The sequence below is a fragment of the Rhinolophus hipposideros genome, assembly GCF_964194185.1.
Source record: "Rhinolophus hipposideros genome assembly, chromosome: 25".
Classification (NCBI taxonomy): Eukaryota; Metazoa; Chordata; class Mammalia; order Chiroptera; family Rhinolophidae; genus Rhinolophus; species Rhinolophus hipposideros.
The window spans coordinates 22,296,755-22,324,398 of NC_138071.1; the positions used below are offsets into that span (position 1 = coordinate 22,296,755).

The following is a 27,644-nucleotide window of genomic DNA, read 5'->3' on the forward strand; positions in this document are numbered from 1 at the left end:
TATACAGTATTAGTATCATGTTTTTGATAATTATTAACTAACTTAGAATGCTCTTTATCCTCATTAGTTCATTTATCTAAGAACACATAAATGTTATTTGTAGCTGACATAAGAGCTCAATGTCAATCATATTCCTTGTTCCATTTTTTTGTATGGATGTAAGCACATAAGTAGATGAGATACAATTGTCATGCAGCTCTCTGAATTCCTTTGGAACTACATGGTGAAAATCAGTGATCTGTCATCAGAAATGACTAATAATGATCTCACAACAGCTGGATTAGATCTCCCTTTAGTTTGCTGAAAGCAGAGCACTGATTTCTTAGCCAGCCATTGCCATCATTGACTTGTAATCCCACCATGGACGTTTCCCTGTGTGGTGGTCCTGAGGTTTTGTACTCTAGAGGGCAGTGCAGCATGGTAAGATGGGTGAGCCTTTCTTCTGTAAAGAGGAAGCCAAAGAGTAAGGGGGAAGAAGTGGCAGGCCCTGGCTGCAGGCTCAGCTCGGACACATCAGTTCTAGGACAGAACATATGTGCCCGTGACCCCTGCCAAGTGAACAGCACAGAAACAAGGCTTACCTGTGTAGCTGTACATTCTTCAGAGTGGCATGAAAAGCTGTGCGTGTGCCAAAAAAATAACAGGTGGGTCCAAACCTGCAGAGAGAGGCACACCCACTCCCCACTGCCCACGGAGGGGAGGTTGGGGCCTAAGAAAAGCAAGTTTTCACGTGAGCCCAGAGAGTTTAGTGATTCTGATTCTAGAAGAGAGGACCAGCTTCTTCCTCGACAGCAAACACACACGTGCTGGTAGCCTGAGTGATTGTAATCCTTCCATCGAAATAATGGAACATAGGGTTAGGGAAGGAGAGTTAATCCAGAGTCATCTTTTCATTCACTTTTAAATATAAATATGGCCCAGTTCAAATTTGGTTTTCTTGATTCAAACTACTGCCTGTGAGAATAAGGTTTCCATGTCTCTTGCCTTGTCCTTCCGTATAATGTCCGTGCAAAGGCTATTTAACAGTGCAGCTAGGAGGGCGTCATCCCTGTTCCCCGAACCTGAGGCGTTCCCCCCTCCTACTTAGTACAAACCTCTTGTCAGACCAACTGCAGTCAGAAGCTAAGATGATGTCTATTAAAAATACAGACGTTTTCTATGAAATGTCGTTGAATAGAAAGCTTTTTGCTGAAGCCCTGGCCAATTCGCATGCACTATGTGCTGCTTTACAAAACCACCCCAGGGAGGAGGTAATGTTACAGGGCACGTGGCCGGGAAAGGGGGAACCTGGCTCTGAACAGAGCCAACCATGTTAGGAATATACTGCCTCAAACTACAACTCCCCAAAAGGTTAAAAATCAAGTAAAACTCGTGTGTACATATACACACGGTATACACCCACATGTGTAAGTGTGTTAGTCACGTATAGGTAGCCAGCGAGTATAACCTCTTCAAGTCACCTTTGATAGGCAGAGATGTGAAACAGAGGGCTTCGGGCTCTGCGGGGTCCTTCGCTAGAAGTCGTCTGATGGCACTGAGGGCGCACAGCCATTCCCAGCTTTGGCTTCCATTACCTGTGCCATGTTCGCCCTGACCTCGGCCTCTAGTAGGACAGGCACCCGCTCGCCGGTTTCCTCCACCATCACTGGGAGTGAGGCCAGCGTCCAGCCCAGCAGGCTCTGCTCCCGCGCTGGGCGGGCCTGCCTCCCTCCTACAAACCACGTTTCTTGGACTAGATGAAGAACTGCAGCACACGTGCTCATGTTAAAATGTGAACTTTAATTGTAAAAATTAATTTTCTGTAAATATAGTTATATCAACCTCTCTGCACACAACTCGGTTCAGGTATATACAGATATGATAAACACAGATGTTATTTGTACCCCAGAACAAAATCAATTCCAGAAACATTTGCTCTTGGCTTCAGAATAATCCCAGCTTTCTTTAAAATGATCGCCATTGAAAACAGCAAGAACGACATACCTATGTGTACTAATATTCCGGGTGAAAGTTATCAGCTGTCTTACAGGTTCCATCATATGAGGTAAAGACTTGAAACAAAAATAGAATCAGTTTCTCTTATTGCTATAACTCTTAGACTGGGGTCATCAAAACAGGGGTTTGACATTTAAAACGACGGGGAGGCTATGCTTTTCCTAACTTGGAAAAAGGAGGAAACTGCTTTTCCAAGGCTACAACTATTTCTTTTTCAGAAAAGATTTCTTTCCCAGACCAACAAAAAGTTTAGCCAGCAAGCTAGGGGGTAAATAAGGAAGTGCATTTTGTTTTCCTCTACGCTGTACCCCTAATGTCTCCCACCCTGTCTGTTCAAAAGCTCAGCAACTATACCTTCCCTGACTTACGGTCTTTGTGGGCACTGAAACTCCTTGCCTGATGCTACCTTCAGAATAGTTTTTATACTTTTCTCTTTGCTTAATTTGCCCAGAGGAAGTTTTCACTCTAATGTCAGCGATCAGCTAACTCAGTGACCTTGGTGGAGTTTTCATTTTGTGGATCATCTCTGGCCAATTTATACCCTGGTCCAACCCCCGCCATTCCCCAACTATCCTTAGAAAGCAAAGTATGTGGATCATTTAATGTGCCATTAAATAGGCATTCTACAGCACACAATTCACATGTGTCCTCCTACTACAGTAATTGAATACATTTTCTGAATTTAGATCCTATTTACCTCTGAAAGCCCATGCTATGCTGAGCTTCTAGAATGAACTCTAAGGAAATGAAAGCAGGGCTTTATTTCTCCATCATTATTTATCTAGCACTGGAAAATTCTTATTTCCTTTCTGAACATGCAGTTTCATCCAACTGCCCCTGTATTCCAGCTCCAAAAGTGAATTAAAGTGCCAGTTACAAAAACCACCTCCCAGGCCCACCAATTAGGAGACCTAATCAGCATTCTCACATGTACCCCCTTTTCTACAAGTTTTGCTTAAGGCTGGGGATGGTAGGTCATTCTCCCGAGGACTGTCAAGTTTATCTCTTAAAGAGGGCTATTAAGATTTCACAGTCTCCTTTTTCACTCTCCAAAACATTTAATAAAACTTTTATAAATCTCACTTGCTTCCAAATTCCAAAACTGCTCACTTCTACGATTACAGTTTGGAAATTTCCTTCCATTTCACCCTCTGCATCCTCACTTCACACAGTGATACCAATATAAAAATAAACTTCCATCTCATAAGAAAAACATTAACGTAATTCACAGTTAGCCATTTCCCACCACACTCAGCACTCCAGTAGCTCCTGGGAACAGAGGTATATTAGTAACACAAAGGAAATATTAAAAGTCCATGGCTTGGGGGTAAAAGGAGCCCTTAGCTCCTTTACCCCTACCTGAATCAGAAAAGGGTTTTCCTGAAATGCAGGATGGCACTGGGCCTGCAGGATCCTGGCTGCAGGGCACCAGGTAGGGCTGAGAAGTGTAGGGCAAACAGCCGAGGACTGGGCTTTGCTCAGACTCTCGGCCCACTAGTGAGGAACGCAACAGGGAGATAAACCCAGGCATGCGTGCTGGGCCCATAGTGACTCTGGCTATTTTAGAAGTGTTTCCACACTAAGGCAAGTTCACTGTCAAGCGAACTCTCTCTTAGGGTTTTGTCAGCAGTCCCCTCCCCTCCTTTACTTACAAGAATGACCTGCTGTGGGGCTGGAAAAAGCACCTCAGTCCATTCCCCGGGCATGCAGTCCCATAAAAAAACACAAACAAACCGGTCCCTGAGGTCCCTGTCTCTTCGGGCTGTGATATTACCATGAAAAGGTTCATTCGTGACTGCCCTTTGCAAAAGTTGCCCTAAAGGCTTCCGTTTAAAGGTGAATCATCTCATCTTTTTATTGTGTGTGAAGGGCTTTCCATGTATCAAGACAAACAGCCAGTTTGGCCTGACAGCCACCAGAGTGAGAAACAGTGACTCAGCTATGGTGGATCTTTCCCTTTAGGTTCTAGCTAAAACATGATAGGTCGTTACACTGACAAATGAAGCTTCGCGTGTGGTATTTACAATGACCTGCACTTCAATTTCCCATCTTGACTTTCCTATGGAACAAAACAAGGTTAAGTTATTGGTGCAAATCCCTGTGCTCAGTGATTTCTGTCAGTATGTCCATGAAGTCAGCTTCCCTTCCCCAGCCACATGGAAGAAGAGATGCCATAATGGGTGGTGGACGTGGGAGCCACGTGCCTTCTGCTGCACAGCGATCACAATTTCCTGCGGGCTGTACAGCGCCCCAGGTGGGACACTGACATGGCAAATCATCTACACCAGTTCTAAGCAGCGCTCCCTGCTTGACGAACGCCAAAGCTAATTCTAAGCTAATGATGTGGCCCGTAAGTTTTGGTCTCGTAGGAGATAAGCCCTGTTACTTCTGACTCCTTCCGAAGAAAGTCCTAAGCCATACGACTAGTGGACACTGTCCTAAAGATTGCTTATTATCATCTCACAAGCCTGCAAACTTGAAACAAATCCACTACAACATCAACGAACCCCACGCCTGGATTCTCGGCCTCACAAGGAAATTTGCCACCTGGAAATGTCCTCTAACTCGGTCTCAGGGTGACAGGGCAGCCCAGGTATCTCAGGTAAGCATGTGGCTCTCAGCATGTTACTAGATCAGGCTAACAGCTCCCCAGGACGACCCTGCCGGCTGGGGCAGGGAAGGGCGTGACGTCCCCCAGCGGTTAAGGTACCACAGCCCAGGTTGGGTTTCCAAGCTGGCCCAGAAGGTCAGTGGTCAATATCATCCAGCCTCTCAAGAGCTTACAGACCTAGAAGGCAGGTACCTCAAAGGATGTTCACCAGCATCTTCCAAACCAAAACATACGGCTCCTCGGGAAATAGTTCAACAGTGACAAAAGCAGGCCCAGGTGGCTTCTCTGTCATTGTGCAAGGATTCCTGCCTGGTACCGCACAGACTCAGTCCCCTTCTAGAAAACTGGCAGCAAATGATGTGGGGCTCTGCTCTCACCTAAGATACTGGGGAGAAGGCAGAGGAGCGCAAGCAGAATCGGGGACAAAGCAAGCCTTCAAACAGTGACCCTGGAAACCAGGCGCTCCATATCTCAGTCCAGGCAAGAAATCCTTGGGTCATGACAACCAGTGACAAAGGAAACCACAGAGCCAGTGAGCATGCTCTTCAGCCAGGGCTAACTTCTGGCCCCCGAGGCAGCTGCAATGGAGGGAGGGACCCTGTCCTTGGGTCCCCTCTTCAAAGGAACACAAGGAGGGAGGGGAGAAGTTCTGCTCTGGGCTCAGCGAAGCCCAGGCTCCATATGACCTGGGACACAGCACTTGCCCCACAGCTTTCCGGGGCACCCACACCCCAGCCCTCTGCATGAGGATGGACGCATGGAGCTGGCAGACAAACATCCACCTAGATCAGTATAGAGTTCACAGGAGCCCAGAACCTCTGACCCACCATTCAAAGGAACTATGGGAACCTCGTTTTCACGCTTTACATCAGCACTCCCGAGCTTGGCGTTATAAAACCACAGAAACAAAAGGTTCACAGGCATAAAGACTCGAGCAGAAGTGCTTAAAAAGAAAATTCTTCCAACAAATCCCCCACTTCCCCAGGAAGAGGGTCAGCCTATGTCCTCCGAGAGAATCCGGCCTTCCTTTCACCCCTACCCCTGCTCTGACCACTCATCCCCCTTAGGAGACCTTGAACTTTCAGACACCAGGAATGGTTACTTGACCCAAGTTTAGAAAGGTCACTTCTCGAGAGACAAGAGGACAAGGTTTGCTCTTCAAAGAACATGGCAGTGAAGCTTCAACTTCTGAACACAGATTTCTTTTCTTTTGTAAACCTATTACTGAAATGATGGCGCAACCCACACTGCAGAGGAGAAAATTGTAATAGTTGTATAGTTTACATTTCAATGCCCCAACTTATTTATATATTTACATAAAAGACGCTACAGTGATAAATCAAAGTCTATTTGCATTTCCACACATGAATTTCTTTAGTCTTGAATTCTGTATCCAGGAGCTCCATGGAAGTTATTTCTCTCTGCTGTGTACATTAGCCTGGCTGGAACTTGGAGACATGCATACACGGATCGCAATTTCAGTCACACAACCAGGCAGGAAGGGTGAAGGGGAAGACATTAGTTGTCACCAACAGCCTACTATCCCAAGTCAAAATCCTAAATGATGGCCTAGGAACTCATCAGAGCTGGCTTCCTGTGGTCAACAGTCGCTGTCTCACCTAAGCTGACACGCAGCCAGAGAGAACAGGCAGAGACCGATGGGAGCTGTGCCGGACCAAACCCCGTCGGAGGGAAGCACACATACACTCATCGCTGACACTCGGGCTTCCTGGCCACTTTCCCGGGGGGCACGGCACTGTCAGATTTGCTCTCTAACAAATCTGTTACATCTCTGGCCCCAAATACTTAGCTCGAGGAACGCTGTCTCTGCTAACGAGAAGTCTGGGAGGGCGCCGAGCCGGTACCTGGTCTTGTTAGCAGGCTCCAGTCTCTGAGTTAACAGCTCAGCTCCTTGTCTGATGATGGAGTCCAGTGGACCCTTGTTTTCATCCAGGGATTCTGCCAGTAACGCATGCAGAAGACCGTCATCCAGCTGAAGAAACCTCCTTTCTCTCCTCTACCTCAACTGGTCTGCTTTTGGGGGCCGCAGATGCTCTTTAAAAACCCCCAAGTTACTCCAAGAGGATGGTTAGCTCTTAAGGGAGACTGAAGTGGGAGATGAATTTGCTTGCAAGCTCCAGGGCTGGCATGGTCCTTAGGAATTCGTCAACCCATCTCATAAGGTGGGGATTCCGAGAAAGAGGAATAGTACATTGAGTGGCCACCATTATGTTAACTTACTCTGAGGAACGATTCAAGGCTTCATTCTAACATTGCAGTTTTCAGCTGGCTGAAAGCAACCTCTCCCTGTCATCCTGTCCTGAGAGACGCTCACACTTGGTGTCAGAAACATCCTTTTGTCCCACGTTGGGGTTTCTAGGCATGTAAATAGAGAAGACACAGATTTGCCCTAATATACAGGAAAAACGAGAGCTCATCCCAAGACTGGACTCCCAGAACTGATAAAAATACTGGAAAGTCATCTGGCCCAGCGTCCACCTTTGGGCAGGTGGACATCCAAGGCGACACTGGGCAGACAGACACGTGTCTCATTCTTGAATACATCAAGGGACACAGACCAGACAGATTTCCAGAACGGTCCACCCCAGTATTTCCAGAGCTCGGGTGGCTCCTAATGTTCTGTGGCCTTCGCCACACACCCTGACATCAGTCAACAAGGACACGTGACAGTCAACTTTGTTAACGCCTACGACCACACCAGGCAGCCACTCTGGGAGAACGTGCTAGACTCCGGCATCCTACCACAGCAGAACACAAAGCCATGGCATTCTCGTCTTACCTCTAGGGAGCCCGGGAAGAAAGGAGATTGCAAAAATTACATTTCTTGGGAAGTATAAACAATATTCCTTCGTATTTAATAAAAAATGAGTCCTCGGGGGCCTGGGGTGAACTCCCTATGGGAGAGGCTCACCAGTCCGGCTCACTCTTCCTACGGGCAACAGGGGTTATCAATGACCAACATGACATCTATGCCGTAGGCCTCCAGCAGGTCCAGTAGAAAGCTGCGGTCTCCCTGGGGGTCCAGACCCATGCCCCGGGCATGCTCGGCTGTCAGAGTTTTGTCTTGACTGGCGGACACCTCCAACAAAGTCTGAAATATCCGGTTGTTTTGCTCTAGGAAAAACCTACAGTCGCAAGACACAGGAGAGGGAGGGCAGAAAAGACAAGAAAGCTCACCGGCAGTCCATACCTGGGGAACGAATACACCACCATTTTGTTTCATATACATTTAAAACGGTTTCAGAAGTCTAATAACTGTTCAAAGAAGAACGCAGGATCAAAGTTAAATTAAGGTTAGCAAAGAAATCACTGGCATTCATCATGTATCGTCAGCTAAATCTCTGAGCAAATGATGGCTTGGTTGCCAAAAAAGTGGTCTCCCTCTTGAGAGGTCACTAGAGGTTTAAACATAAGCTCAGGGAGAGGCCCCCAAATCCTGTGTTCCTCTCTTTCTGCTTCGTCATAAGGGGAAGTTATCAACAAAACAACTGACAGTGAAGTTCTGAGGTCAAGACTTAAAGTGAGAAACTGAAATGCACCTTTCAATTAGGATTAGAGCAGCAGCCGAGCCACTGCAGACTGTGCAAGGCTGACTGTGACCTGGACCTTCCACACCTTAAAGGTGGAGCTCAGAGGAGCGGGGCAGGCACGGGGATGTGTGGACACCAGCGAGGCTAGAAGTGAAGAGTAAAAGAGCCACAGAGTCAGGCTGTAAGTTCCAGTACTGCCATAGCTCACCATCATCCGTGGGCCTTTATTTCCCTTTGATTATGTTTTAAAAAATTATGCACAGCGCATGGTCTGCATGTCGCTGATTTGCAGTACTACGTGAATATAGGGACCAAGTTCAGAGAAAAACTGTCTGGACTTCTCAGCTGTGTTCCACAGAGTTCGTGGGTTCACCAGAGGTGCCCAGGGCCCAGAGAAGCTCCGGAAGCCCAGGACTTTCAGATACAACGGAATGTGTCAGACCTGGGGGACCGCCAGCCCTCTGCTCGATCCCCAGACACTGTTACCTCTGAATAGTGCGCATGCATTAGAAAGAACACCTTGGAATCACAGCACTGTGCTGGTGTTGAAACGTCAACCTGAAGTTTTCAACATCAAAGCTAGAAATGGTTCTAACTGCCAGTGCGATGCCCCACCCCCCTCCCGGGGCACAGGGAGGAAGACCAAACCGGAAGCTGGGAGAACTGTTTCCGTTTCAACTGCAATTCTGTTCTCATCACCGAGCACGATTTCAACAGCCGCTTATGAATGAATTCGAGATGTGAAGGGCACGGCTCCCACCCTGGCCACCCACAGATCTGGGGGAATCTCACTGGGTTCAGGAGTTCAATTTTCAGATTATTTCATAATGCTCAGTACAAGGAACTGCCCTCTTCAAAGGGAGCAATGAGGGACCTGAACCCCGCTATGACCTGCCCAGTTGGGCATTTGTGATCAGACCCTCCTGGGTGGTTACTTGCGGTCCCTGGGCTTGTCAGGCCTGCCGTGTGGCTCCCGAGCTTGTCAGGGTTATGGCAGAGCCCCTTTCCGTTCACACTGCCAGGGGCACTTAGAGCTGGGCTCCATACCGTCAGCCCTGAACGCTGAGGGACAGCCAGACCTTCTGTGCAATGCCCAGCAGAAAGACAAACCTCAGCACCCCCATTTTCTCTCAATAACCTTCCCCTGCTTCTTTCCTTAACTCCTCTGGGGCCCCCACTACCGGCATTTCAGGGTTCAGGGCTGACGGTATGGAGCCCAGCTCTAAGTGCCCCTGGCAGTGTGAACAGATAGGGGCTCTGCAATAACCCTGACAAGCTCTGGAGCCACAGGGCAGGCAGGCCTGACAAGCCCAATGACCGCAAGTAACCACCCAGGAGGGTCTGATCACAAATTCCTAACTGGGCAGGTTATAGTGGGTAGTCACATCCCAGGTCCACAGCTTCCTCAGCAAAGGTTAGTCTTTACCCTAAGTGAGCCCTGTCCACTGTTCTCATGTATCTAAGGTCACGTACCTTTGAAATGTCAGAGTAAGTTCCTTTTCCTCAAAGGCACAACCACCAGCACCAGAGCATAAGACCACAGAACCCCTCCCTGTTATCTTGTTGCCCCCATACCATCTCTATGTGCTGCGAATGTTAACTATTAACTATCCTGTACCCGCCAATGTAAAGGAAGCATGTTTCTCCATTTGGCCTTTTATCCAACCCTGGAGATTTCCCTGCTATGCTTCCTCCCACCTCCTTAATCGACCACCAGTGAATTTCATTGGTGGACCCTCCTTTCGTCTCCTCCTTTGATTCTCATGTATAAAATAAGCTGCAAAACTGCCCTTCTCCGGAGCATGGGAGATCTTACTCCCTCGTATATGTCGTCAGTTTGGCTCAACAAACTCAAGAATTCTCTACAGGTTTAGCTATTTCTTACACTGACAGCAGCAATCAAGGATGTCCCTGGACTGCAGTGGGTGACCAGGGAAGGACCCAGGCCTGCAGCATTCGTGCTAGGGGACCTTCCGTTGACTTACAGCACAAAGAGGTCCTCTTCACATGGGTTGTAGTCTCCCTCCACTTCCTGGGAGTACAGCAGCATCTGCCTGTTGTGAGGAGAACACCGTGAGACTCTGGCACAGCTGCAAGGACCCCTGTCACTGGCTTGGTCAGCACTCAGGCATCCGCCTGGGCCACCGTCTCCCAGGAAGGGGGGTGACCCAGAGCAGGCCCCCTGGTCCAAAGGCAGGGAGACGAGGGACAGGAAAAGAATAAACAGGGCTGGGAGTCAAGACCCCAAGGATCCAGGACCACGTCTGGCCATGTGTAATTTTAGGCAAGTGACAATCCTCCTAAGTGCCCATCAGCTAGGGGTGATGATACCATTTATTTTCCACGATGACCAAATCAGGGAGAATGACATGAGATAATGCACCAGCAAGTTTTCAGCACTGTGGGGCACGTACTGCGGGTTCCCTTGGGCTTCACAGATTCCGAAGTCCATCAGAAAGACGTCACCCCGTGGACCTGCTACCCTCCTATTAGGACAGTGTGCTGGGGGCCTGGCTTCTCCAACTGCAGGGCTTCCCTTCACCACCCACTCACTCTCCATGTGCCACAAGGGAAAGTGTGGACAGGACAGAGAGCCCCCCAGCTGTCCTGAGAAGGGCTGCCCCTGGGGGACATCTCTGAGTGTGTGCGGCTTCGGCTGCACCTGCCGCCACCTGTGGGCACACGCGTGCCTGGGCCCCGGCCCTGCTACCTCTGCTCGTTGAGCCGCCGGTACTTCTCCCGGTCAGCGCTGTTTATCTTCAGCAGGGGCTGCAGGTGGTCATGGTGTGTCTTCACGTTCTGGTTGTCCACATACACGTCGTACAGTTCTCGCTTCTCCTCAAAAATCTTCTCTGTGGTGCCTGTGAGACCCGAGGTTCGGGACGTGGGAACCCGGAGGCTGTCACTGAAGAGCGCCAGCCCGACCCCCACGGGACAAGGAGTCGGGGAGCCCCGAGTCTGCAGTCGGGGAGCTGGGAGTTTGTCAGAGGTCAGGGCAGGGATGTGTGGGTGGGAGGCAGGGAGGGCCCCGTACTCACAGGCCACATAGGACACCTCTACCTCCAGGCTCTCGATGTCAGCCACGTTCACGTAGAAGAAAGGCTTGGACTCGGGAATGGTGCCCCCGATGCCGGGCAGGGACACGTTGGCCAGGCAGCAGCAGCAGTACACTGTGGGGGACAGAGGCGGTGAGGGCAGAGGAGAGGCCATCCCACCTGGCCTTCCTGATGGCCGCTGCCTCAGGGTCGGCCTCCCAGGACGTGTGGCAGGCTTTGCTTCGTGCTGTCCTGGTACCTGGGTAACCAGGAGGTCCTGCACTGCGAGGAGATGGGGTGGGGACACGGGCAGCCTTTCGGGTCCCACAGCAGAACCTGGTCTCGTCAAGGTCATGCCAGCAGTGTCCTACCAAATCCAGTGGACATGGGTCAGTCTTCACCTCACTAGGTCTTGCTGAGATTGGGGACCGGGGACCTCAAAACTCCTGCCTACTGAACCCTCTCGTCTTCTGGTTCCCTCCCTCCTCCTGACGGTTCGGCCTCAGCCTCCTGTGTCTTCCACCTTTACTGTTCACCTCCTGTGCCTGCCTCTTCCAACACTGGCACGCCACTCCTCACACTCTCTCCCCAAGTGATGCCACTGCCCTCCAGGCAGCTCTCTCAGCTTGACCTGTAGCTCAACTTTCCCTCCAAGGTTCTGACCCAACTGGACCGGTGCCTGGTGTACATGTCACGAGGGCCTCCCAGCACACACTCACCGTGTCCCAAGCCAACGCTGTCTCACCACCCCATCTACTCCTCCTGCTCTAGGGGCCCCACCATCCTCGCCATCCTAGACTCTTTGTGCATTCCAACCTCACACGCAGCAGAATCTTACAACCCAATCACGCACCAAATGTTGTCGAGTTTATCTCTTAACTATACCTAGAATCCATCTTCTCTACTTTAATCCAGACCCTTGTCTCTCACCAGACTGCTGATCTGTCACCTAGTCACCGTCTGTTGTCACCAGGGTCCACATTCTAAAATACAAATGCAACCATGTCCCTCCCAGGCTTACCACCCGTGACCCCCTGGATATGGCCCAAACTCTTCTGCCCTTGGGTCAACAAAAGAAAGACTCAAGCAGCTTCTGTTCCAGGGAACTCAGGAAGAGCCCTTGACCTTGGCTGCTGGTTACCTCTATAGCACACGACGCCCACGGGAGGGGGAGAAAATATCAAAATGCGCTTCCGAAGTAAGGCAAATTTCCAAAGGACTAGGATCTGTTCTCCAAAGAATTTAATGAACTGAGACATGCAGCCAGCTGGGTGTGTGATCTGAAAAAAAAAAAAAAAAAGAAGGAAGAATAACTTGTTAGAAATAATCAAAATACGAGTATTGTAACTAAGAAAATATACCTGTTCAGACTCTTCATCTTTAGTTCAAACGTCTGGCTTTAAAATATCTGAAGCGATCAATAGAATTGAATTTACCTCTTGCCCCTAGGAGTCCAGCACGACTGGCCTATCACCCAACTTTGCACCATGATTATAGAAGTGTCCAGAAAGCATATTGTCTACGATAAGTTGCCTTATGTTTTAAGGGAACCCAAACACTTAGGTTAGCAATCTCGCTCTGTCAAATGCAGACTTTGGGCATGAGCTCAAGACATAAATTCCTTGTTAATTAAAAAAAAAAAAAAATTAAGAATGACTGTACCCAGGCGCAAGTCCAGGATTTGTGAGAGTACGGCTGACCTCACCTTCATCTCAGGGTACATGTATCGGTGGATGGAAGGCAGCCAGCAGACGGGGGGCAGGCTGCCACCTCTCCCGGAACCAGCACGGAGTACCCCTTTCTTATCCTCATAGAAGGCAGCCAAATGGGAGTAATGTCCAGGCATCTCCAGCTGGTGTCTGCAAACACGGGCAGAGTGAGAAGGGCTCTGGCCGCAGCTCTGCCACTCCCACCATCCCAGGGCCTCCAACACGTCGGGACAAAGACCTGATACACTGAAAAGATGCAGGATGAAGAGTTTGAGGCTTCCCAGGACTCCTCCTTTGTTGTTACAGAAGCTTCTTAGGAAAAGCTCAACCGTGGCTCTGCTCCGACAGCGCCACGGAACACATTCACTGCCCTTCTCACAGGGAAACGGGCAGAGTTAACAGACTGTGACTAATGCCTATTGTTCTTGAGCAAGGTATGCTAACAGTGTGTGCCACTTCCCAGAGCAAGGCTGCGAGCTGTGAGAAGGCCTGGCTTAGAAGACCACAGGCTCCCTACTTCCAGCTGCTCTGTTTAGAAATCCTGCTTGCTTGCTTGCTTGCTTGCTTTGTTGTTAGAAAAGAATAAGAGGACACTTACCCCTCAGTGCCTCAAATACGGGAAAACAATTCTTGGATGTCATTAAGGGCTCATAATTTCTACACCAAGTAACAAATAAAACTCAAAATCTCTTCTCTCCCCAACCCCACCCGCTCGGGCTGGCAGACACTTGGCTGTGGGCAGCCCTGCCAACTGACCCCAAAAGAAAGCTGCCCTGAGGCCCTGGACCATTTCGACAGGGGAGAATCCTGCCTTCAAGTCGAGAGCCATAGATACTGTTTGGCACAATGTTTAGTGGGGGTGCTAGGGGTTGGACTGTGCCCACCTCCGCCCCCCCAAAAAATATGTTGGAGTCCTAACCCCTGTACCTCAGAATATAACCTTATTTGGAGAGAGGGTCTTTACAGAGGTCATCACGTTAAAATGAGGGCATGCTGGTGAGTCCTAATCCAGTATGACTGGTGTCCTTATGAAAAGGGGAAATTTGGATGTGCAGACACACACATACGAGGAAGATGTGCAGATGAAGGCAGACATCAGGAGTGATATGTCTACAAGCCAAGGAACACCAGGCGGCCAGCAAACCAGCAAATGCTAGGAGACAGGCAAGGCCAGACTCGCCCTCACAGCGCCAAGAAGGAACCGACTGCTGACAACTTGACTTTAGACTTCCAGCCTCTAGAGGTGTGAGGCGACACATTTGTGATTCTCAGTCACCTAGTTTTTGGTACTTGGTTATAGCAGCCCTAGGAAACTAACATAGGGAGAAACAAAAGGCATTGAAACCTTTTGAGCCCATTTGTGTTTTCTTGGTACCCTACAATTTCCATCATACTGCAACAGAAAAGAAAGAAATCTAGTATAATTGATCAAGGGGTGGTACCGCCGATTATGGTTGGCCCTGGAACAATGGAGACTAACATCGGCCATCCCCCCAACGTTCCACTGTTGGCTTACTTTAAATGCTGACACAAATTGCTCAGATTTAAGATTGTCATCCTCCAACTGGAAGCCAGCTGCCCTCCAGCCATCTCCATTCCAGACTGACTGACAGCTCCCAATGTCACGGCTACTAGCTTTCACTCAATGTGGACATCAGGCAAGGTACTATACTGTTCAAAATCTGCTCTCTTCCCTCTCCTTAAAACGTAGATGCTACATTTTAGTAAATACTAGGACTACCTTGGTATCATTTTGAGATGAAAATGAACTGTTATAAAGTGGGAAAAGTGCCTCACACAGTTTGGGACACGTGTCAGTCAGTCACAAAACATTCAGCTCCTTCCTTCCTTCCTAGCTATCCTGCAGGAGATAGCCAGGCACGCTGGGAAGGCACAGGAATGGGATAAATAGGGAATGTGGTGGGCAAGCCCTGGAAAAAACAGGCAAATTTACATCTTCAAAAGAAAAAAAAAAAAATAAGCCAAAAAAAAAAAAAAAAAAGCAAAGAAAAAGGAAAAATATCAACTACATTCAGAAAAAATGATTACTAAAATAAGTTTCTCTCTGAGTAACAGCTAATTTGGGGGTTCCTAGACATTCTCTTTAAGCTTTGCAGAAGGAAGCAGTCATATGATGTAATAAGAAATGACTCTGGAGGGGGTGCATATAATCATCTTTCATTCTTACGAATGTTCGTGCGTAGATGGGAAACCCTTGATGGCTAAGCTGTGTCTGTCTACTCTGAGAAGAGGGCAGATTTCAGGGGCTCTTCAGGGGTCTGTGTCAAATTGATACAAGTTTGATTAATATGAAAGACCACAAAGATGATATAAAACACAGATTAGGTGTTTTCAGGAATCAAGTCTAGTTAATTTCTATAAACGTCATTGCTGCAGTCGAGTATTATCCCTCCCGGGACCTGGGCTGCCCTCACTATGCTTCTTTCTTTTCCTCATACTCTCTCATGCAAATCTCTTCTCTCACGTTAACCTTGTGTCCTCTTTAATCACCAAGCTGGGAAACCTTTCTAACTGTGACTCAACAGCTAGAAGCCAGAAAAAGATAAATAAATTCAACGATGAGAGGCACCTGCATGACAAAGTAATGTGGAAAGATAAATGACAAAGTGGAAAAACGTTTTCAGTTTATGTCACAAAGAACAAATCTTCCATTATACAAAGAAGTCCTAGAAATTTAGAAAAGGCCAACAACCAAAAAAGAAAAAATCTTAGCAAAGGCCAGGAACGATTGACGGAAAAGACAAATGACTCAAACGCAACCTCACTCATAAGAAAAAATGCAGATTAAAACTATACTCATGTACCACGTTTTACCCATCAGGATGCCAAAAATCCAAAAGTTTTATTTTGGGGTTGGCAAGGTCAGAGGAAGCAGGACTGTTGGGCATGCAAAATAGTACAATGGTACAATCTATGGAAAGCAACTTGACAACATCTATTAACATATATATATATATATACACAAAACAGATACCCTTTGAACCCCCCATTTTATTTCTGGAAACTTAACGTCCACATATTTTGCTTACATGTGAAATGGTACTTGTTTGTGAGGATTCAGTGCGGCGTTATTTATAAAGGCTGCCCACCCTGTCCACCTGCCTCCCTCTAAACTGTCCCATGAGAGAGAAAGAATATTTTAGCTTATCTAAGCCATCTTGGGGCTAGTTATTACAGTTAGCCAGGACCCAAACTAATATAATAATGCCTTATAATGTTTGGCTTTTGAACCATGAGAATGTATTGCCTATTTGAGAAATTAATTTCTTTTTTCAAAAGGAAAAATCAGTTTTAAAAAGGATCAGAATCCCAATAAAAATATTCTTTCCCCGTGGAATTACTTCTAAGATGCAAAACTAGGAATTTTTCAAATACAGAAAAATATATACGTATGTCAAGTGTATATTTTTTAAAAACACACACACACACACACACACCAGAAAATATGCTAAAATGTTAACAGTGCTTTAGGGATTAGGGATAGCTTTCTGCCTCAAAATCTGAAATGAAATTAATGACTTCATAATGAAAAACAATAGTGAATGATTACTTTTGCTTCTTCTAATTAAAAAAAAAAAAAAATCCCTCCCTATTACCCCAAATAACATTACCCTAAATAAGAAATGATTAGGCTTTAGAATTTTTAGAGTCTGTCTGCCTACCTGGGGCGAGGAGGTAATTATTGTGGCGGCAAATTATTTCCTTCATCCAAACTGATGACAGTGTTATATATAAACTGAAAGCAAAATCTGCCCCAGCTTTCATTATGCCATGAAGAATTATGATGCAGGACCCTGACTGAAACAAAAAACACCACCACTTCAGGTGGGAAACACGGCGGCGGATGTTCTCGGAAAAGGCCTCTGTTAACTGGCACACGACCTTTATCTCAAGGGCTCATCACAACGCACCAGCTGGCAGGTCCCTGCGGCCTCCCCTTGCTCGGATGTAAGGCACGGATGTGAGGCACGTACCGAACCTGGTTCTCCAGGAAGTGCATGTACCGGTAAAGCAGGGTGTAGGACGGAGAGAGGATGCCCACTGACTTCATGCGTGCACCACGCTCCAGCTCGCTCTCCACAGGCATGTTGGCGAAGCAGGCCAGGCCAAAGAAGGGCCCTTTCCGGAAATAGCTAAAATAGACCAAAGATGGAGTGTGGCACAAAAGCAGACAGACACTTCATTTTGCTTTGGTTTTTCCTGTGAGATGCAATCCCCAAGAAAAGAAATAACTGTGTCCAGGGTCTCCATGAGACAGCTCAGCCTAAAAAAAAACCATCTTTTTTAGAATCTCGGGGGGAACAATTAGCCTAAGCTGCTCACTCTCACAGATGAGACAACCAAAGCTCAAAGAAAGTATGGAGCTCGCCAAGGGTCATCCACCTGGAGCTAGGACTTGACCTCTAGCAAGCCTGCTAGGCAACTTCCCATGACCATAAATAGATCCCTTGTCCTCTTTTGCACAACAGCTAAGGACTTGATGGCAGAACCAGAACAAAGATTCATCTTCAGGCCCATTTAGAACCAGTACTCTGTTCTATTATCACATACGCTGTGGATCCCTTCCTTGCTTCCTGAGGCTCTGATGTTTTTAATTGAGCATATGACCAGAGCTGTCACTTCATTTCCTTCCCCTTTCTCACACTTGTAACAGTCACGATTTCAGCCCAATGAGAAGGTTACAGTTACTTCCTTACCTTTCCATTCTTTCCCTTTGCTCCCCCACAAGAATCTTAATTACACAGGACAATGAACTGGCCATACTTCAAGCTGGAATTCCAAGTTTTAGCACATGAATGTCTTGAGTTAGCCATAACTAAACCATTCTTTTATTAAATCCAAACCTCAAGGGAGATCTAAAAATAGCTTTGAAAGGGAGAGAACGCTGTGGTGGGAATTCTTGACTTTTGGGGGGATCGTGAAATCCATTGGGAGCCTAATGAAAGCTAGGGACCTTCTTGCTAGAAAATTAATACAAACACAAAACTATACATATATTTTCAGAGCACTGACACATGCCTCCTGAAGAGCCGCTGACAAGAGCCCTTATGCTCTGAGGAAAGTAGAGAGCAGGGAGGAAATGGTATAGAGAAGACTTACATTTAGAACTACTTACATAAAATCAGACTGGATTTTATGGGACCCACTGGCCATAGATTTGAACTCAACACCTTCGAGGTCAATATCTTGAGGTAAACACCATTCCACCATGTTTCCTGCGGGGAAGAAAAAGGCCACACGTTAAAAGAAACAATCATTCAAAGAAAGGGGCTTCGTGCCGGGCTCAGCACCCATGGCTTCTCAAGAAATGTGCTGGTGACTCAACCACCAAGACGCTCCAGTGGATCATCTCATCCATCACCCACATGCTGGCCGAGTTCCTGAGTTACTCGAGGGCCCTCCCTCCTTCTCCTCTCTCCCCAGATGAGGCTCTTCGCCAAGCTTCGGCCATTCGTTCTTTGCTTCCAGCATTTCGGGGCTCATTCACTCATCATTAATTACTGAGTTTCCAGGAGGCTAGATGTCGGAGCTACAAAGTCAACTAAGGTAGAGTCTCTGACCTCAAAAAGATTAGAGTCCAGAGATGAACACAGAGACAGACAAGGAGACCACCAACTACAGTTCTGGGTCCTGGGGGTACATGGCTGTGACAGAGGGTAACATGGGAATTTAGAAAGGAGCAGTGACAAGCATCCATCAGACTGAGGGAACCAGAGATTGTACAGTGTTACCTAGAGGCTTGAGTGGACACTAGAGAATATTCCCTATTTTCATGCATAGTCAAAATTTTCAAAATAAAAATACTAAGCTACTTGTGAGATTTCATTTTAGAGCAAGCTTATCCTCAGCGCTCTAAGTCCTAATTTCCTAGGCATTAGAAATACCACCAATAATCCCGGACAACAATGCTTTCAGATAATTGTTTGGGGCATTCGGGGAATTGCATACCCAGTCTACATACACACAATACAGTCTCTGGACTGGTAGACATAAGGGCTTATAAACAGGGGCATGAAGCGGCATCACAGCCAAAGGTCATCCTTTAACAGAAATAGTCTACTGTTCTCAAAACTTGGGAGCCAGTTTATATATGGAACTTCTGGAGGCTTAAAGCGATTTTGCAAAAATAGGAATCCTTGTGGTGAGCCACTGAATGCTAGAAAACCCACACACGGAGCATTACCAACCCAGGCCCAGTCTTCACACGCTGAGGCCTTTGGTTTTCCAAACATGCTCACCACACTTTAGGAATTCAGCCAGGGAGCTGGGGCCTGGGGAAGATTCAACACACGGTTTCACCTCAGGGGGAGTCAATCAAAGACAGACACGTCACTGTTGAGAGATGCCTCTCTGCCCCGAATTCTCTCTCCTTCCAACTTCACTTCCATCCTTTTCTTGGCCCTATTACAGCCCCTGCCTAGCCTCTAGCTGCAAAGAGAGCTTACGAGGAGGGCACCCATGAGGAACAGACGTGGCAGTCTGCATTGTGTACATTCAGCCATTCAGTAAATATTGATAGAACATAACTTGGCAGCACAGTGTCAGGTGCTCGGCTCCTGCAAAGGCAAATAAGTCCCTGTTTAAAGAATTTGGACAAATGCCTTCATTGTGCTGGTGGCTCAGTTACCCAGAAGGCAATGCTGAGCCTGGCTGTGGACATACCTGCCACTCCAAGGTCAGCCTGGCAGCGGTGTGTGTGAGGGCCTCCCAGAGCTGATGGGTTATACGCTCCTAGATGAGGGACGTATGCTCTGTCCTGGCGGCATACAGGGTCACCTCTGTCTTTATTCCTGTTTAAATGTGAAATGACCATAGCCCCACGCATATTGCATGTCACGAATCACCATTTCTCTTGGGAGAATAGACATTCGCTGCTACTGCTGTTGCCCATTAGAAAGTTCATCTCATATATTTAAAATAGAAAAAGCAATGATCTTGAACCAAAACGATCTCTTTGCAATAGGAAATACACGACTTTCCTTCCTCTTTCTCCTGCCTTGTTGCATGTTTCCCAACCAAGGATTTCCTCTTGAGGTCTTTGTTTCATAAGCAGGACTGCCTCCCTCTAACCTCAAGAGTGAAGCTTTGCCCCCGGTTTCCCTTCTCCAATATATGCCTTGATTTCTACTCTTCCCGTTGGCTTCTTCCCTTTAGTACATACATATGCCGTGATTTCAGCTGGAAAGTAAAAAGGAATCCTGTCTCGGGAATAAAGGCAAGAATCCAGGAGTCTCATGGTCCCGACACCACATGGAAGAAACCAGAAAGTTTATTTCGTTCAGACTCCAACACCAGAAAAGTAAATGGCCCATATCACTTGACTGTTGGTCTTCAATAGTTTTAAATAGGTAGTCTTAAAATCACCTATGATGAAAGTATATCCAAAGCAGAGGAAAAAAGAGTCAGTATAAAGAAACCTGAGGTAGGAAGAAATTCATCCTGGTGGTTTCAAGTCAGCCATATGCCAATCCATGGCTGAATTCCAGTGAATTAATTTTACATGGAAAAAAAACCTTCCATTTTACAGACCAGGTATCATTTTTCACTGGGCAGTGGTGTGGTGTGGGGACAGAGAGCAGGCCCTGGAGATAGGCAGACTCAGGATCGTCCCTGGCTCTGTCCCTCTCTGCCCTGTGACTTAAGGTGACTTAGTGGTTCTGTGGTCAGTTTTTCTCGTCATACAGAGAAGACTGTCAGGGGGATGACAGGCAAGGCCCTGGAAATGCCCAGCGTAGTTCCTGACACACAGTGGGCATGCAGTAACTGGTGGGTGTTAGGATTCCCGCTCTCACTTCACTCTCCCTCGACTTTCCAGAGAAGCAGCAGCATTCACAGCAGATGGCCACAAATCGACTTCTCCCTGAAAACCACAGCAGGTGAATCACCAATAGCCTGGGAAAGGTTCTGCCAATGTGGGAAATTAATGAAATTAACCACAAGTGTATTCCACTGACATCTGATGGAAACGACAGAGAAAGGAGGTGGCAGTTACTCATTCTAAGAGACCTTCCTGTTGGCTGTCAGAGCTGGCTGTCTCTTTGCCTCTTTCAGCTGGCCATTCTCAGGACTGCTGTTTGCATCTCAAAATCATACTCTAAGTTTTCCGTTCTCATTCTGCTTTGTTAGTTTCCCACCCGTGGCTGGAGCCATTTATTATTTGCACGAGTCCGATGACCTGGGAAGCTTCCAAGCCACTCCCCAGACATCTCACCTGGCCCTGATGCTAGTGCACCTCCACTGTTTAAAAGAAAATGCTTGTTTTTCATTGAACACGTAGAGAATGTATGGAGATCAAAGTTAGTGAGTGACTTTTAGTACTCACATTTGACATAAACATGGAGCATTCAGATGTGCTAAATGAACTAGGTGTGTCGCTGTAATTTGGCACGAACTAGAGGTTGGGAGAGGCACAGTTTCTTCCTGAAGAACCAGGGGAAAATAAACATCTTAAAAACCTCAGCAGGTTCTCCTCCCTCAGCCATTCCATGAGCCCCTCCTGCCCCCCACAAGCTGCCCCAATACAAACGCGCACAGCATAGAAATTTCCCCGACACCTACAAAATAACTCTAGGGAAAAGGTAGCCTTTCAAAGTGAATCTCAGAAAGAAACAGTCTAATGAGGCAGATTCACAGGTGTCATGCATTGCAGGTCCAGTGCTTTCCGTGCCTCAGGCCCCCACACGAGCCCTTAGTCAGGTGCTGAGTCAGCGATGTCACCTCCATAGACGGGGTGTGGGGACAGAGTCCCAGAGAGCAGTTTCCAGGCTCTTGGCCTCACGTGGAAAGGTGCTGACTTGGGTAGTAAATGGCCATCTGCTAGGATCGGATGGCCATCAGCTGTGACTAGTTAGCCATCAGCTGTAACCGGTTAGCCATTAGCCACTGATATAACTGCCGTGGCTAAGCTAGCAAGCATGGATTGTAGAGAGGTGCGGATTGCAGTGAGCAAGTGGGGTCGGTTGGCAGAGAAGCGGACAGCAGATTGCGGATCGTGTGGCTCCTGCTTCCTGTGTCTCCAACCCAGCCGCCAGCGAGAATATAGTGGTATGACGCCCCCATATATGTCTCCGTGGGTGTTCCTTTTTGGCCTCACCCTACCCTGCGTTGTTATGTGGGGAGCGGGAGCTGAGACCCCGCATGACACCCCGCATGACGGGGAGAGGGGATAGGGCTGATTTCCAAGTATGACAATACCTTTTCCCTTAGTTAAGCAGAGAAAAGAACATTTTACTAGAAACCCAAAGAACAACATAAAAATTAAAAAAATCAAGGGCTTTAAATAATGGGTTGAACACCATGAAAAAACAATCTTCCGCCTGCCAACCTTTCCCACCCCGCTTGCATCTGGGCCTGCTTTCAATAGCAGCTTTGTAGTCCAGATGGCCAGCACCACCATTCTGGGGCTCCCTCCTGCAGATAAAGGCTGGGTGTGTGAGTGTGAGCGTGAATGAGTGAGTGCGTGTGCGTGTGCGTGTGTGTGCGCGCGCCCCCAGTCCTCATATCATTTGTAGAGATCCAACAACCATCGTTTTCAAACCATGAGTCCAATGAAAATAACATCTTTTATGCCTCTAGCCTTTTAGATTTTTCTTACAGGTACCCAACTGAGCTTTCCAAACCTCGTCTCTAAATGTCCAGAAGAATTACTCTTTTCTTCTGTATCCAGAAGAATGATACTCTCATGTATAAATTGGGTGTAAATGATCATCAAATAACAGAGTGGTGATTAGAATGAAATGAAACACCATTATAGTAAAATGCTTGCATAAAGTGTCCAGGTATCGTTTACAATCCCTTCTTTCCACACTAATATTAATCTGAACACCATTACAATACACACCTGTGTATGTGTGTCTCCCATGAACACGTGCTCACCACCTGTGACTGACAAGGCAGGCAAGGGTCCCAGCTCTGCTTTTCAATTTTATTAACTCTGTCTGTGGTTAATGTAGGATTTTCTTTACTCCTTCGCCCCCCTCAATCAGAACCCGGTAAGGTCCCATTTCTTTTATTATTCTTAAACATTTCCCAGAGTGAATCTCACGCTCCTATCAACAGAAAGTCCTCACTTAATATCGTCGCTAGATTCTTGGAAACTGCAACTTTAAAGCAAAAACACCTATCACAAAACCAATTCTACCAAAAGCTAATTGATATAAACAAGGGTTAAGTTCCTATGGCATATTTCTGGTCACAAAAACATCACCAAATTTCTAAATAAAAACCCAAAATACTTCAAATAGTAAACACTGAAATGTGCGTTCTACATACATTTCAAGAAGATGAATACAAACAAGTAAGATAATTCTTTCCCAACTCGCTTATTCTAGTTCAGAGTTGCACGCAGACAGAGCCTCTCCCAGCAGCTCAGGACACAGGTGGATACCCACCCTGGACAGCATGCCTTTCCATCACAAGGCCACTCAGACCCACACTCAGACAGGGACATTTTAGACATGCCATTCTCCTCATGAGCTGACCTTAGGAATGGGGAAGTGTGTGTAGGGGGAGGACTGGAGTCCCTAGAGAAAACCCACGCAGACGGGAACAATGTGAAAACTCCACAGACAGTGGCTTTGATCAGGAATCTGTTTTTTTTCTCATCACTGTTATAATGAAACCAGGTTGAATGAACTATTATTTGAGGACCTGCTACATTTACCTGTTGGTGATGGGGTAGGGCATAATAAGTATTATTAGTATCTGTTTTTATCTAGAACTCAGGGTTATGTTGGTCAAAAAAGTGGTTTTTCAAACTAACTGGTATCTGGGAGTCCCAACCTTATGTGAGTCAGTGTGTGAACTGCACAAAAACATGTTACAAACGAAACAAAATACAAGTATGCACTTCATGTAGGAGGGGTTGGTACTATTTCATGAAACTTGTTCCAGTTACATATGTACATGTATGTGAGCGTATTGATTGGGATGTAAACTTAATTTCATAGGGTGGGTCGCAGTCAGAATAGTTTGAAAGTCTCCGCGACTGGAGGGAGGAACAGCCAGAGTCAGAAAGGCCTGCTCTCCTCCCCATAAACTTACTTCCGGTGTCTTGCTGGTTTATGATCCCTGACCAAAGTCACATTACCCTACCTGCAACCTACTGTCTGCCCTGTCCGACTCCCCATCTCAAAGCCCTTACTTACCCTTTTTCCTCCCACTGCATAGCAACCATCAAGTTCTTTGCAATGAGGGTTTCCGTTCCTAGTCCGAGGACCAGAAAGAAGCAGTTAAATCCTTCACTAACAGGCATCCCACGTTCCAGCGACTCCATTGGAGTTAGGGACAGCGACACACCTGGGTTTTCTTAAACCCTAGAACCATGACTTAAGCTCTCGCAGCTCTCGCGCCTCCAATACTGATCACAGAACAGCTCTGGGAATGACAGGCCCCTCACGGCACCAGATGAGAGTGTATCCACTTCTGAACCCCTCAAGTCTCTCGCCACTAAAATGCACGCTTGCTGACCGGGTGGCTCGGCTAAAGGTTATGTGAACAGCCCTTTAATTCCGCAAAAATACCGACAAGAGCCTAGCTGAGGAGACTTCTCCTTTAATCAGCCTCCAGCTTAATTTCTCAATTTCATCCCCTAATTCTCCCGGCATTCATTCTTCAAACTAATGCTCTCAGAGAAAGTGAACTTGGCCGCTTGCAAAGTTACCTTGCAGGGACAGGTGGGGAGTCAGGGCAGGGAACCAGAGATCCTGGGAGCTTGGGACTCTCAATTTCAGGAGCTAACCTGGGGTGGGGGGGAGAGGGGTGGGTAGGCGTCCTCTTTTGGCCAAGCCAGAAAACAAAAGCCAGCGTGCGGGTGGCCACAAACGGGACCCTGCATCGTTGGAGAAGCGCAAACACGCCAGTGGGGATGGGAGCGCGGACGGTGTGACCCGGAGAATCAGCGGGACAGAAAGGAGAGGGGGTCGGAGGGCGCAGGGAACAAAGCCCCACGTCCCGCGCGCAGACCCCGCGGGGGCACTCTGATCACTGCGCGGGGGCCCAGCCCGCGGATGGGGGCGCAGGTGTGTGGGTGCGCGCGCAGCGAGCCCCTCCCTCGCCGTCCCCCCAGCCCGGGCGGGGCGGGGGCGACCCTGTCCCGGGTCCCCGAGCGGCTCTCACCCGAGCGGGGATCGAAGGTGACCACGAACACGGCCACCACCTGGTCCTCCTCCACGTCGCGCAGCTCCAGGCGCCCGGGCTGCAGCAGCCCCCCGGAGGCACCCAGCTCCTCGGGCGCCCGCCGCCTCCATGGCTCCGCGGCCAAGCGGCCGCCCGCCTGCAGCTCCGGGGCCTGCGGCGGGGAGACGGCGGGGCCCTCGGCCCAGCGCAGCAGCGGCGCCGCGTCGCCCCGCTCCGCCATGGCGAAGCGAGGAGGAGCCGCGGGCGGCGAGGGGCGGGCGCAGGGGCGGGCGCAGGGGCTCCCCCCGCCGGGCCCCCGGGGCCGCCGCCCGAAGCCCGCACCTGCCCCGTGCGGCCCCGCCCCGCCCCGCTGCCCGCCCCCCCGAGTCCACTTCGCGATCGCGCCCTCCCAACGGGCTTCGCTGAGCTGCGTGGCTGCCTCGAGAGCTCCCGGACGCCTGTGCACGGCCTGTCGTAGGGAGTGTGTGGGGACCTGTGTACCTGGGTGTGGGGTGGGGTGGCTTCTCACCGAGGCTCCCGTGGGATGCCTGGACCACCGTGAATGCTTACACGCCACCGTCCTTTTTGAAAGCCCCCGTGTCATATGGACCGTGACAGATACGTATTACATAATCCTGACTGTGTGGGCAAAGCCACCGCGGTGCTGGCGAGTGAAGCACGAGAGGGGCGTGTGGGCTGCGTGGTGCTGCCGGGCTTGGGATGGCGCCTGGTCTCCTGAAGGGGGAGCTCCGGTGTCCCGCCCGGGGCCCTGTGTGTGTCACCCGGTCTCTGCGCCCAGCAGGGGGCTGGACAGTGCCCGGGCCTAGCCTTCCTGCACCCTGCCTGGGGCTCCACAGCCGTTTCAGTGACTAAATATCTAGAGAGAGTGGGGGATGGTCACTTGTCCTTGGGGAGTGGTGGAGAGATTGAACTAGGGATATACATGATGAAAGCAGTTCCTATTCTTTTGGGTAAAACGCTGCATAAAGACATTCTTTATTGTTATGTCATAGATTTGGCCTGGAAGCAGCAGGCTCCGGCGGTCATTGATTGTCTCCTTGGGAGGAGGGGTTAAACCATATCATTGTTGTGTGTCTGACGCATAGGAACCTTCATAAAACCCCCTGGGTAACACCTAGCATATAAAGCCAAGGGGTCCTTCTGAGGGGGCAAGCTGCCCCACCTTCCTGAACCTTGGATGAACTGGGTGTTTGAACAATTCTCTCTCCTCACCTCATTCGCTCTCATTAATAGCTATTTCTGGTTCTCATTTCCCCCTCTTCCAAAAGAGTAATTTAGCCACCAGATTTATCCCAATGGTTGAGCCATTTAAAATGTTATTTTAAAGTACAAAATGGGGGTTCATAGAAAATCCTTAGCTTCCAAAGCCATCAGCTTTAGGTCTTTCGTCTTTCTCACCTGAGGGACTTCTATTTCCTGATCTTTTGTGTGATCCCCGTTCTTCACCGCAGCACCCCTTAGTTTAATGTCCTCAAGCTGGGTTCATACCAGGAGATAAACTCATAATCCCCATTCCAATCAATTTTCTGTATAAATGGAAGACCAAAATGCCCAAACCCTAACCCTAACGCTTTCCCCAGTCTTCATTTCTGTATGTGTTCTAGCTCGCCAGCCCCCACATCTGTCTTCAAATTCCTACCTCTTTGCCTAACAAGTGCTCAAACAGTATTTGTCAACTAAGCAAATGAATGAAAGTAGAGACTTGTACTTCTGTACAATTGGTCCCTCCTGCCAGCCTTAACCTAGTATCTTGCACATACTTGGTGCTGAAAATTTTTAATGATGGCGATGACACCCTCTTAACACACATTCAGTCTGTCAGAGGCGCTCTACCTGACCACCAGATTTATCTTCTCTGTGTCTACCGAATTTCACAAGAGGATAGGAAAGGAACTAACTGAATTTAGCTATTCGAATAGCTCTGGTGGGAAACGAGTGTGAAGTGCAAGAAGGAATGAAGGGCAGTCACATTCAGAGACCCTGGGATAAGGTTATATTTTTAAATGAATTCCCCTAGACTCCCATCTGTCAAAAATTTTAAATTATTTTACCTTTCAAATACTTCATCTATCTTCATTATATAAAATATATCTACGTTATATAAATCTGCCTACAATATATAAGAACAAAATGTATGTGGAATGAATTATGTAGATTTTTTTATCTATAATCTCACCACTGAGTTGGCCACTGTTTCGACTTTGTTTCTCCTACTTCATCAACTCTAGGATGCAAAATGTTTTACTTGTTAACATTGCTATGGCGATCCCTAATTGCTGCCAGCCCCACGGAAGTGGGGTTTTCACCGAGGAGCTGTGTTTGCTTTTCTCAGACATCTGGAGGCACCACCAACCCCAGACTACTTTGGGTTAAATTCTCTGCTTGAGGTGCTTTGGACCAACCACATTAGGGGTGTAAATTCACAACGCATGCTAGCTGGAACCCTTGATTATAGTTCAAATTCTTTGGTGAAATTTTGTTCCCCCTCCCTCCACCCAATGACGAAGTTGAGACCAGCAAACTTCCTTGCCTGGCCCTCTGTGCACTGGAGGTTTATTTGCTGCAGTTATATATGTGGGGTTTC

General features: G+C 48.0%; 1 protein-coding gene across 2 annotated transcripts; it reads right to left on the reverse strand.

Moving 5' to 3' along the window:
- Positions 1 to 1,759: 1,759 nt before the first annotated feature.
- On the reverse strand, positions 1,760 to 25,285 carry DENND11 (DENN domain containing 11; the record flags this gene model as incomplete). 2 transcript variants are annotated; one of them, XM_081038164.1, is made up of 10 exons in its annotated part: positions 1,760 to 6,982; positions 7,539 to 7,752; positions 10,143 to 10,211; positions 10,868 to 11,018; positions 11,196 to 11,327; positions 12,334 to 12,472; positions 12,898 to 13,051; positions 16,897 to 17,055; positions 18,039 to 18,138; positions 25,040 to 25,280. In XM_081038164.1, 9 exons carry the CDS (start codon positions 25,278 to 25,280, stop codon positions 7,557 to 7,559), a joined length of 1,341 nt encoding a protein of 446 aa, XP_080894290.1. In that variant the 3' UTR covers positions 1,760 to 6,982; positions 7,539 to 7,556. The 2 variants fall into 2 exon arrangements, with proteins under 2 accessions (XP_080894290.1, XP_080894291.1); XM_081038165.1 differs by having other exon boundaries at positions 1,760 to 7,752; positions 25,040 to 25,285.
- Positions 25,286 to 27,644: the final 2,359 nt, after the last annotated feature.